This window comes from Eurosta solidaginis, chromosome 2 (genome assembly GCF_040869045.1).
Source record: "Eurosta solidaginis isolate ZX-2024a chromosome 2, ASM4086904v1, whole genome shotgun sequence".
Lineage (NCBI taxonomy): Eukaryota > Metazoa > Arthropoda > Insecta > Diptera > Tephritidae > Eurosta > Eurosta solidaginis.
In genome coordinates, this window is record NC_090320.1 from 212,249,717 (window position 1) to 212,263,180 (window position 13,464).

Consider the following 13,464-nt stretch of genomic DNA (forward strand, 5'->3'; position numbering starts at 1 on the left):
ATTTGGTCGGTGGGAATAACCGATATAGAGGAGTTGTCTGATTATTTTAAAGCACAGCTCATCTATGGAGAAGTAAAAAAAAGAGTGAGGATAGGGCACCCTCCTGTGACAGCCCTGTTAGGATAATTTTAGGTCCACCTCATCAGGCGAAGGGGAAGGTATGATCTCTAATTTCTTGGAGTAGGGTTGTATGGTTTACCGTGTCAAGAGCTTTTGACACGTTTGTGGTCATGATTGTAATGAGAGTAAGACTCTTTTTTTGTTTGGGTACTTGTCTTATGGCTCTTCGGCAGACCGAGGTATCGAAAGCTAGTTAACGCAGGTGCTGGGTCCTAAGGGGACGATAAAAAACATGACGTCGTCGGGGAGTGTCTTTATCGCTACGAGAAGAAAAATTACAGTCGATTATGAGGCTGGATTCACCGTGCTGAAAGTCGTAAAATATGTTGTTCTGTAAGATCTTACCACCGGCTGGCAAGTGAGTATGCCATAGATTGTGATGTAAGCCATAAAGCCAAAAAATTTCTAAGGTATTTTCCCTGCGGCCGATGTCCGCTTCAAACAGACTCACAGTGCCGCGAAGGTGGACAAAAATACAAAAATTTACTGTCTTGAAACTTAGATGTTTTGATGTTAAGTTACAGCTAAAACTCCAACTAAGAGAAATTCATAAGTTGTTTTGTGATAAAAACAACTTTCTGCCTCACACACCCCCTCAAAATACACCTATTTTCTACATACTATTTCATTTTGGGGTTTCGAACATAAAAGTGGTCGCAGTTAAAAAATTTTTTAAAATACATTTTTATTCATAGCAAAATCAACTTTTACACTTTCGATGAAGATATATGCGACAAACCAAAAAATGTATGGTTCATAAAAAAAAAAAACATTATACAATTATTTTAAAAAAAAAAACATTATACAAATATTTTTTTTTATTAATAAATAAATATATGCTTAAACATACCAAAATCCGAAAATTGCTAAATTTTGGAGACAAAGAAAACCTAAGTCGGTGAAATTTTTATACTCAGTTGAGCAGAGCTCACAGAGTATATTAACTTTGATTGGATAACGGTTGGTTGTACAGGTATAAAGGACTCGAGATAGAGATAGACTTCCATATATCAAAACCATCAGTATCGAAAAAAAATTCGATTGAGCCATGTCCGTCCGTCTGTCCGTTAACACGATAACTTGAGTAAATTTTGAGGTATCTGATGAAATTTGGTATGTAGGTTCCTGGGCACTCATCTCAGATCGCTATTTAAAATGAACGATATCGGACAATAGCCACGCCCACTTTTTCGATATCGAAAATTTCGAAAAATCGAAAAAGTGCGATAATTCATTACCAAATACGGATTAAGCGATGAAACTTGGTAGGTGAGTTGAACTTATGACGCAGAATAGAAAATTAGTAAAATTTTGGACAATGGGCGTGGTACCGCCCACTTTTAAAAGAAGGTAATTTAGAAGTTTTGCAAGCTGTAATTTGGCAGTCGTTGAAGATATCATGATGAAATTTGGCAGGAACGTTACTCTTCTTACTATATGTCTGCTTAATAAAAATTAGCAAAATCGGAGAACGACCACGCCCACTTTTAAAAAAAAAAATTTTTTTAATTCAAATTTTAAAAGAAAAGTTAAGATCTTTACAGTATATAAGTAAATTATATCAACATTCAACTCCAGTAATGATATGTTGCAACAAAATACAAAAATAAAAGAAAATTTCAAAGTGGGCGTGGCTCCGCCCTTTTCCATTTAATTTGTCTAGGATACTTTTAATGCCATACGTCGAACAAAAATTTACCAATCCTTGTGAAATTTGGTAGAGGCTTAGATTCTAGGACGATAACTGTTTTCTGTGAAAAAGGGCGAAATCGGTTGAAGCCACGCCCAGTTTTTATACACAGTCGACCGTCTGTCCTTCCGCTCGGCCGTTAACACGATAACTTGAGCAAAAATCGATATATCTTTACTAAACTCAGTTCACGTACTTATGTGAACTCACTTTGTATTGGTGTAAAAAATGGCCGAAATCCGCCCACTTTTTCGATATCGAAAATTACGAAAAATGAAAAAAATGCCATAATTATATTCCAAATACGAAAAAAGGGATGAAACATGGTAATTGTATTGGTCTATTGACGCAAAATATAACTTTAGAAAAAAACTTAATAAAATGGGTGTGACACCTACCATATTAAGTAGAAGAAAATAAAAAAGTTCTGCAGGGCGAAATCGAAAGCCCTTGGAATCATGGCAACGCCTTCACATATACAACTAAGGGCCACTCCCTTTTAAAACCCTCATTAATACCTTTAATTTGATACCCATATCGTACAAACACATTCTAGAGTCACCCCTGGTCCACGTTTATGGCGATATCTCGAAAAGGCGTCCACATATAGAACTGAGGTCCACTCCTTTTTAAAATACTCCTTAACACCTTTCATTTGATACCCATATCGTAAAAAAAATTCTAGAGTCACCCTTGGCCACCTTTATGGCGATATCTCGAAAAGGCATCCACCTATAGAACTAAGGCCCACTCCCTTTTAAAATACTCATTAACACCTTTCATTTGATACCCATCGTACAAACAAATTCTAGAGTCACCCCTGGTCCACCTTTATGGCGATATCTTGAAAAGGCGTCCACCTATAGAACTAAGGCCCACGCCCTTTTAAAATACTCATTAACACCTTTCATTTGATACCCATATCGCACAAACAAGTTCTAGAGTCACCCCTGGTTCACCTTTATGGCGATATCTCGAAAAGGCGTCCACATATAGAACTAAGGCCCACGCCTTTTTAAAATACTCATTAACACCTTTCATTTGATACCCATATTGTACAAACGCATTCTAGAGTCACCCCTGGTCCACGTTTATGGCGATATCCCGAAAAGGCGTCCACCCATAGAACTAAGGCCTACTCCCTTTTAAAACACTTATTAACACCTTTCGTTTGATAACCATATTGTACAAACGCAGTCTTGAGTCAACCCTGGTCCACTTTTATAACGATATTCCGAAAAGGCATCCACCTATAGAACTAAGGCCCACGCCCTTTTAAAATACTCATTAACACCTTTCATTTGATACCCATATCGTACAAACAAATTCTAGAGTCACCCCTGGTCCATCTTTATGGCGATATCTCGAAAAGGCGTCCACTTATAGAACTAAGGCCCACTCTCTTTTAAAATACTCATTAATACCTTTCATTTGATACACATGTCATACAAACACATTCCAGGGTTACCCTAGGTTCTTTTTACAACATGGTGATTTTCCCTTACTTTGTCTCCACAGCTCTCAACTGAGTATGTAATGTTCGGTTACACCCGAACTTAGCCTTCCTTACTTGTTTTTTTTTTTTTGTTTATGGTAGTTTGGACCTTCTACTAACAGAAACAATCGAAATTCTTTTCCGCCTTCTTCCGCCTCGCGAAAATCTTCAATTTTGAAAAAGTGACTAAATGCCTTTTTTTGGTACTGCTTTAGCATTAGACGAAAGACGAACAAGAAGAAAATATAAATATGTGATATATTTATCTTCATCTGCATATTTAGCTTAAGCACAAACAAAAAGATCTTTACGAAAATGCACATTAGGGTGGTCCAATTGTTTTTTTTTTTTTTTTTTTTTTTTATTGATCTCTTTTATAATTTTGTTAACCTAACTAATCACTTTATCTGTGAAAAATTTCATAGTTTTACTATTAGTGGAAGATGGTGCTCAACGCGAGTTTAAAAGGATTAAAAAAATATAAAACAACAATGAGCACCCTTTATATCTTGACCGATTTTTCTTAAATTTAAAATTGAAAGTAAATTATGAGTAACAATATACTGAAAAGGCCAAAATTTTTTTAATATAAACTTGAACCACCTTAATGCACATATGTACGTGTGAAAACAAGTGACCGCAGCAGGTAAATCAACACTTGTTTATCTCACTTCAAAATAAAGTGTCGAAAGCCAAAACATAAAACTTTTATAATAAATAAATAAAAATGTCAATTAAAATCAGAAATAGTGATTTGGTAGATTTATCGTTAGAAACACCCCTTAAAGAAAGAATATCAGTCATTTTTTCTTTTGTTTGTGAAAAGTTAACTAATGTTGAACTTGATAGAAATAATGTGAGGAAAATTGTTTATAGATTCAATTATGACATGAACAACAAGTGGAAAGAAGCTGCCTATAAAAATAGTGATTTATTAAATGGAATTCTTCTTGGCTTCAATGGGCAGCCTTTGAAACTGAAGATCCCGATAATGTATTTAATGTATGCTTTGTAGTGTGAAAGTTTGTAATTGAATATAAATTTCAGATACCAAGCACCAGTAAGGGAAAAAGAGGCAGAGCGCAAGTAGAGTTTTCAGTAGCTTCAGAAAAGTCAAAATCGCGAAAGATAAGTAGAATACTTGAAGAACAAAGTAAGGAAGAAATTACTTATGCTGCGCGGAAAGTAACGAAAAGTGAAAAAGAGCCTGATAACACTATAAATAAGTGTCTTGAGCCCTTTGACGCGCTGGACTTATGTTTAGATTTAGATTTATCAGAAAAAAATATAATAAACTACGCAAAGTTGTTAATAATATGCATACGGATTGTTTCCCAAGCACGTATGAGTTAAACAAATTCAAACAAAATTTAGTACAACATATAGAAGCGACGGAAACTTCAGCAGAAGTGAATTTAAAGGCTCTTCTGCAAATTACATCAAAACACATCTTAAAAGTTTGTTCAGACAAACACCCAGGGGACAAACTTTCACTTATATGTAAATGGGGAATGGATGGTAGTTCTAGGCACAGTCGATATAAGCAAAAATTCTCGGTGGAAGACCTCTCAGATGAATTTATTTTCGTAATTGCTTTGTTACCAATAAAGTTCTTATAAAATCAATTAGTTTCCAATGTATATATTGTAAATTTTTAAAATTTTTTTTTTCACAATTTAAGGCTCATCGATTCCTCATCAGGTAATGAAATATGGGTCAACCGAACTCCTTCTTCTACTCTCTTCTGTAGACCAGTGAAATTTATTTATACGAAAGAAGGAAAATAAAATGGTTCAGATGATTGATGATTTGGAATGCGATATTTTCAAAAATAAGAGGGGAATAGCTGAAATTTCGTACGTCATACACTGATTAACGGCGCAGTAGCTAATGTTTTAACAAGCACCAATTCTTCGAGCAGATGTTTTATATGTCATGCAAGCCCAACGGAAATGGACAATATTGAACAAAACAAAATACCAAATCCAGATCATTATAAATTTGGGATATCAACCCTCCATTACTGCACATAGCCTACCGTCTGCTTTTTAAGAAATGGCAAGTCAGAATAGAAAATAAGGCTAAATTTATTGAAACTAAACCCCGTATACAAAAAGAATTCAAAGATGAAACAGGTTTGATAATTGAACAAGTCAAGCAAGGGTTTGGCACAACTAATGATGGAAATACAGCTCGACGTTTTTTTTGAAAATATTGACGTTGCCGCAGAAATTACTCGTCTGGATAAGTTTCTAATCCATAATTTTTCTCTGGTGCTTAGAGTCCTCTCCAGTGGAAACGAAATAAAAATACAAGAGTTTAGTGGTTTGTTGACCGAAACAAGAGATTTATACCTAAAAAATTATGGTTGGTATAACATGCCAAGTTCTGTGCATAAAGTTTTAGTACATGGATATGATGTAATTAAATACTTTGATTTACCAATAGGTAATGATTTTTAAGCTATGTTATGATTTATTTGTCTAAATCTGTACTTCCACGTTTTTTATCAGGTTATTTATCAGAAGAAGCCTTAGAATGTTCACAAAAAAACATAAGAAAATATCGGCTTAATTATACACGAAAAACTGGAAGAGTCCAAAGCAATACGTATTTAATGACCCGTTTGATATTATCATCAGATCCATTAGTTGCATTTAAAAGAAATATAAAACAGAGAAACAAATATTCGAAGGGTTCTGATCTCAGCTTTAAAAAATATATTGTTGAAAGTGATGAAGCAGACAACGACATGGAATCTTCTGAAGACTCTGAAACTGATTGATTATAAAAAATAGTTCTGTTTTTACATAGTCAACAGCGATTATGCTTTATTTTAAATCCATATCATATATTTTACAGAACGGGTAAAATGTAAAAAAAACCGACTTAATTTTTAAAATTACCGTAATGTATTAAATTACCCTAATGTAAAAGTGCGACAAATTATAACTAAAAATTATATTTTTCTGAACATTTACAAACAATTATATGCCACATTTCACTTTTATATAATAACGTGCAAAACCCGTTTTTTTCAATCAGTTCTGGCGAGTACTTCGCTTTTTATAAACATATGTCTACGATGATTATGGCTTATTCGACCTTTTTATCAAATTGTAAAAAAAAATTGTTTTCAATTAATTGGTAACCGGGATTGAATAACAGATTTTTTGTCTGAAATTGGCGTGATATAGGCCTTTGAGGTGTGAAGTTTCGGCCCATTCTGACGACTCATTCTACTTATATCAACACATGTCCGCAATAACTATTTTCATACAAAAATGCGAGAAAAACTCGGTTTTCTCGAAATGAGTAACTGGTACAGAAAACCCGATTTCATTTTTGAAATTAGCGTGATATAATACTTTAAGGTGTGAGGTTTCAGCCAATTCGGACCACTCCTTCTATTTTCGTCCATTTTTGTATGGAGTCGCGACACTGTGAGACTGTACTGTACATGTCCTGAATGCGACACTCTACATCTTTTCTATGGACATTACAGTTATTACAAATTAGGGGATCCGAACTGGTGGTTAACTTTGCCTCTTGTATCACAACAATGTGGAAGTTGTGGCGCTTAATGCAGTCAATTATCTCCGTGAATTTTTCGGTTACTTCGTTAGATAATTGCAGGATTTTGAGGTGCGACGAGAAAGAGACCCTCACCTTAGGGGTCAGGGATGGAAGATGTGCCTTGATGAATTGATTGTGTGTGATATTCTACATTATCGAAGTGAAACAATATCGAATTTATTTGATATTCAAGTTGCTAAATAAGTATTTGAAGATTTTCTGTTTCAAAGCTATTGATTGTGCAGGGCCCGATGAGATAGGAAGCCTTGCGGTTGCTGGAATATTTCAGTACATATAAAGACGAAAGTGATTTTCATATCTCCGCCTCATATTCTAATGTTCAGTTGGTAGTTGAACGACAACCAATAAAGTGGTGCAACATTAACAAGTAAGGAAGGCTAAGTTCGGGTGTAACCGAACATTACATACTCAGCTGAGAGCTTTGGAGACAAAATAAGGAAAAATAACCATGTAGGAAAATGTACCTAGGGTAACCCTGGAATGTGTTTTTATGACACGTGTATCAAATGGAAGGTATTAAAGAGTATTTTAAAAGGGAGTGGGCCTTAGTTCTATAGGTCGACGCCTTTTCGAGATATCGCCATAAAGGTGGACCAGGGGTCACTCTAGAATGTATTTGTACGATATGTATAAAGGGAGTAGCCCTAAGTTGTATATGTGAAGGCGTTTTTGAGATATCGACCAAAATGTGGACCAGGGTGACCCAGGACATCATCCGTCGGGTACCGCTAATTTATTTATATATGTAATACCACAGTATTCCTGCCATGATTCCAAGGGCTTTTGATTTCGCCCCGCAGAACTTTTTCATTTTCTTTTACTTAATATGGTAGGTGTCACACCCATTTTACAAAGTTTTTTCTAAAGTTATCTTTTGCGTCAATAAACCAATCCAATCACCATGTTTTATCCCTTTTTTTCGTATTTGGTATAGAATTATGGCATTTTTTTTTTAATTTTTTGAAATTTTCGATATCGAAAAAGTGGGCGTGGTCATAGTCGGATTTCGCCCATTTTTATTACCAAGATAAAGTGAGTTCAGATAAGTACGTGAACTAAGTTTAGTAAAGATATGTCGATTTTTGCTGTGTTAACGGCCGAGCGGAAGGACAGACGGTCGACTGTGTATAAAAGCTGGGCGTGGCTTCAAACGATTTCGCCCATTTTCACAGAAAACAGTTATCGTCATAAAAGCTATGCCCTTACCAAATTTCATAAGGATTGGTAAATTTGTGTTCGACTTATGGTAAAAGTATTCTAGACAAATTAAATGAAAAAGTGCGGAGCCACGCCCATTTTGAAATTTTCTTTTATTTTAACATTAACATTACTGGAGATGAATGTTGACATAATTTACTTATATACGATAAAGATATTAAATTTTTTGTTAAAATTTTACTTTTAAAATTTTTTTTTAAAAGTGGGCGTGTTCGTCATCCGATTTTGCAAATTTTTATATAGCACATATATAGTAATAGGAGTAACGTTCCTGCCAAATTTCATCATGATATCCTCAGCGGCTGCCAAATTACAGCTTGCAAAACTTTTAAATTACCTTCTTTTAAAAGTGGGCGGTGCCACGCCCATTGTCCTAAATTTTCTATTATGCGTCATAAAATCAACCCACCTACCAAGTTTCATCGCTTTATCCGTCTTTGGTAATGAATTATCGCGCTTTTTCGTTTTTTCGAAATTTTCGATATCGAAAAAGTGGGCGTGTTTATAGTCCGATTTAGTTCATTGTAAATAGCGATCTAAGATGAGTGCCCAGGAACCTACATACCAAATTTCATTAAGACACCTCAAAATTTACTCAAGTTATCATGTTTACGGACAGACGGAACGGACGGACGTCGATTAGTTTATGCCGTTACGGGGTACCGTTATGCGAACAAAGTTAATATACTCTGTGAGCTCTGCTCAGCTGAGTATAAAAAGGATAATGCATTGCCGAAATAGTTTTATTGCACAGAATGCATTTTGCTGCAAAAGAATGAAAACGATACTGCGCTAACATTGTCTTGCTAATGCAATGTATATAAAAGATCACTACTATATGATTTTCAAACTTCTCCTGATTTAGACAGCACTAATTTCGCAAAAGTTTGGGGTATAACCATATATCACGGTAGCTATTTAAAGATTTTCGACTGAGTATGGAAAAAATAAAACTATGTTTCATACGAATAAGGACGCTTTTACTCTTTAGAATACATATAAAATTACAATCATTTTATGCACTTACCAACAAGCTCGCGATGCTGTGGCAAAGGTGTTGGTGCACTTGTACCATCATCATCATCATTACGAGTATCCTGCCGCATATAGCTGCCACCGCTCACTGGAGTTTTCTTTAGACCATATTTATCAGCATCGTGTGCTTCAACTGACATTGAACTACGTTGCACTGTCTTTGTTTCAGGCATTGTACCATACAATTCTAATAAATTATATATTGTGTTCCAGCAATTTGGTGTTTGTAACAATGGTTGAATACCATTGAAACCATTTTTGGTTATCGTATTATAATCCCCACTAACACTTGTGGCACAAGCGCCATTTAACGATGCTTTCGATTCTGCTGATAATTTAAACATATGTTGTTCACTCACCGATGTGGTTGGACTATCACGTAGCGGTGAAGAACTGGTCTCATTAAGATTTGTATACCCTAAAGGGGAAATGATGAATAAGGAGGTTGATGTAAGCTAATAACAATTTTTATAAAAAATAAATTACCTAATTTTCCTTTAACAGATTTCCCTGTTGAACGTAACTTTTGGGCAAAGCTTGATGGTCGATTTCTGGCATTTGGCGATGGTGTTAGCTGTATTAAGGGTCCAATGCCACTGGGACGTACCCTATTATGATTTTAATTAATAAATTTTAATTTATATTAAATCTTGTAAAACGTAGAAGTTATTTTAATTTTATATAAATATTTACCTTCCACCAATGGGATTTGTCATGGATACCATTTCATTAAATTTATCATAACGTTCATCTGAGGAATTTTCATTATGTGCAAGGCGATCCGATACCGAACCAAAAGGTGCTACGTCGTTGGGCTCAGAGGCTGTAAAATTCAAGTTTTTATTCATCTTGTTCTTGATATATGTATATATTTTCTTTTATTTACCTAAACTACATTCGTCTTTAGCATGCGACTTTCTAGTTAAATCCGGTTGATGATGAAATTCATTTTGTGCATCCTTAACATTTTGATACATACTAGTGATTTGATGTAATAAACGGAGAAGGGGCATATTGACCTAGCGAAAGGAAAATTTAGTCAATTATTGTTTTAGTACATTCAGATCAGTCGGAACTAACAACTATAGCCATAATCGGCCTAAAGTAAGTTTCAAGCCTACGTTGTTTTTCAGTGAGTATGTTTGCAAGGCTTCAAAGCAAACCTCTTAATCAATGTATGCAATTTTCGCACATAGTTTCGAGGACTCAGTGGTTACCTTTTATTGCAATATAGATAACATCATCTGCGTGATATGGAACTAAATGTGATCAGAGTAACCAAAAAGGTGTTCTCTAAAAATTACTTATCAAAGGAATATTAAAAAATATTTTTTTGTTTGGAAAATTTGGGTATAATAAATAGTGGTAATACAAGCTGAAAAAACCCCAACGGCTGCAATTTATGCAATTCTGCAAGTTACTCCTGTTTGCGAAGTACGTTGCCTTAATAACTGCAACGAGACTCAATGTCGTCTAGCATCGAATGGACAACTTAATTTCCTACCTGGGCTTCGATGCGAGGGTCTGCGAGATACTGTGCTGATCCGGTGATAAAGAGATCCTAGAAGCTGCCAGATCACTGTAGTAGAAGGCATGTCAAATTTTATAATGACAGCCAAGCAGAAATAATCTTTCATAGCACAACATCTAAAAGTGTGTTGGGAGTGTAAGCAATCGCTAAAATGAAGCGGGTTAGGGAGAAGTTTATATACCTGGGGGTATGGGAATAGATGGAGAAGAAAAAGTGGATGAGCTAGTACAAATGGCACATCCCTCGAAACTTTTAAAGCTTGTACCGTAGATATCCCCATCTGATTGGACGAGAGGTGCACATAACCGACGCTTTGCAGGTTGGTTTGGGCGGGGCTGCAAAGAGTTGGAGATCATGTGCAGGACTTACAACCTCAGACTAACAAAGTTACTACTATAATTAAAAAGAGTGGACTTTTAAATTAAGCTTTGTCAATGATATTGACCTATTTGGAAGCCAATGAAGGAGGATCGCCTCTTAAAAACAATTATTTATTTTTCTAATAAAATTCTCGTAAGCTTTACTGGCGCCCGAGCAGGTCCACCACGTAAAATTGGGAAGGCCAAAAAAAGGAAAGTACAGCCGCGTGTTAATAAACTAAAGCAACCCTATTCGCAAAGTCATCAGCGGAAACTAGTATAGTCAAGGAACAAGTAACTGGAGTGAATGAGAACGAGGGAACATCCAGCAGCGCACCACATCAGAACCCTAAAAATTAACGCTGGACCGCTTCCCAACAATATAATTTTTTTCTAATACAATATATTTGTAGTGACTTCCTAAATCGAACCCTGCCGCAATATGTGGCAACATCATAGAACAGCTGAGTTTTAGCAACTACAGCCAACGTCTATTAATATTTTGAATTTCAACGCATATATAATTTGGGACTTTCCCTTTTAAGATACGACATTGTTATTTTCAGTTTAAGTTTTTTTGAGTTAATATATATAGAATAATATACATAACATTCTATATATTCATACCGAAAGATAGAAAACTTATTTCTCAATCGAATCATTAGCAGTACCGTATGCTCAATAAAAAGAAGTGCAAAATGCTAGGCTGTAAGCTTAAGGTAACATTTTAATTCATGTTGTCTGATCTTTTGGTTTATCGGGTGCCAAAAAAATACAGATAAGAAGTAGGTACTTTAAAATTACCTGCTGTGAAATGTAGCGTATATTAAGACTCAAATTGATAACAGTGCTGGTGTGTTTTTTCAATTGTCTACGCGACATATAAATAACATTTAGACGCGCTTGATCAACCATGCCATCCGACTTCTTCAACACTTCTAACTCAACGCCTACACGCTCGCATAAAAACAGTGGTGTATCCAACATAATCGATTGTCGACTACTCGATTTCTTATTCAATTTTGAGCATTTATTTTTCTTTTCACCAGCTTCGCTAACAACAATATCAACGCGTATCGAGTCGAATGTGCCAATGAGAGAGAGATTTGTGCCAAAATTCTCCAAAGATGAAATATCTGCAATAAAATTTAAAGCACTTAGTTATATGCACATCTCATTTGCTTTATAGCACCAGAAAATAATTATAGTCGGGGTGAAATTATTATAGCTTAGTTGGTTACCTGAAGGGATGCCTTCGAATTTTTGTGTTTAAATTTATAAACCCAATTTTTGAAAACTTACCCGCATTGGCAAATTTATTGACCATCTGTTGCGGCATTACACCCAAACATGTGAGCAACGGTTCAAAAATTAAATGTGCATCGAGTAGTTTTATTGAGTCCTGCATAATGCCATTGCGGGTTTGGCTAGCTCCTGGCACTTTGACTGGTGCTGGACGTTGTATTATTTCTTTTTCAATGGAATTATCTTTCTTTTTATTTTCCTGTTGCTTAACCATCCAAAAGTATAAGTCCTCCTTTTGATTTTCTGGATCTAACCAAAATTTATTAACGGAATTGCTAGAACTCAATGAACCCTCCTGCAGAGCGCCATATTCTGGAAAGAGTACAAAAAACACAGTATAAGAGTTTCGTACGATGAAGCATTTTGTACAAAAGACTGTTGAGTGGCGTATCGCCCTATATGCCCTGCTGTTTTGAAAACGCCCTATCTCAGAAATTCTTTCAATACCGCCCTTTTAAAAAATTTGTTTCGAAACCGTGTTATCTCGAATACGGTTAAAGAACACCCTATCTCAGAATTTGGTGCAAAAGCGACCTGTCTGAGCTTGAATTTAATGCATTTTAACATTAGCTGGGGCATTGGGAGCAACAAGGGAGGTCAAGTCTGATTCCACCTGCCTCTCCCAATGGAGGTCTCCCTCTCTAATTCCAAACAGCGGTGTCGATTGATATTCTTTTGTTGCCGGAGCGTCCATTCGTACAACATTTCCTAATCAACGAAGTCTTTGGGCTTCCATTTTCTCCACTATCTTCATATTTGCGTACATCTCCTGCAGCTTATCATTATGCATCCTTCGATACTCGCAGTCGGTATCATGGACAGGACCATAAGTCTTCCCGACAACTTTTCTCTCAAACACTCCGAGGGCCATCCCATCTTCTCTCCGCCTTCTTCTCGGCACGAATCCGCCGATTCTCCTATAATGTTTCTAATTTACCTTTAGTTAAGGTGGCGTTTGTTAGATCAAGGCTTGAATATAACTATTTGATACCATCATACATTAGAAGGGTAATCTCTGCCTTGCGTCAGTACTTTTGCTATCGAAAACTTTCAGTCTAACAACGCGCTGAATGGACCAATCACACGGAATCTAATTGCTTATCATCTCAATTTA

At 35.7% G+C, this 13,464-nt stretch overlaps 1 protein-coding gene across 12 annotated transcripts in view; it reads right to left on the reverse strand.

Moving 5' to 3' along the window:
• Positions 1-13,464, reverse strand: part of tweek (transmembrane protein KIAA1109 homolog tweek) — a 115,755-nt gene that overhangs the window by 16,273 nt on the left and 86,018 nt on the right. For all 12 annotated transcript variants that reach the window (XM_067767027.1, XM_067767028.1, XM_067767024.1 and 9 more), the window contains 6 exons: positions 12,348-12,662; positions 11,850-12,181; positions 10,042-10,174; positions 9,849-9,978; positions 9,642-9,763; positions 9,148-9,573 (listed from right to left, as the gene is read on the reverse strand). In XM_067767027.1, the coding sequence (XP_067623128.1) occupies positions 9,148-9,573; positions 9,642-9,763; positions 9,849-9,978; positions 10,042-10,174; positions 11,850-12,181; positions 12,348-12,662 (1,458 nt within the window). The remainder of the gene's footprint in view (positions 1-9,147; positions 9,574-9,641; positions 9,764-9,848; positions 9,979-10,041; positions 10,175-11,849; positions 12,182-12,347; positions 12,663-13,464) is intronic.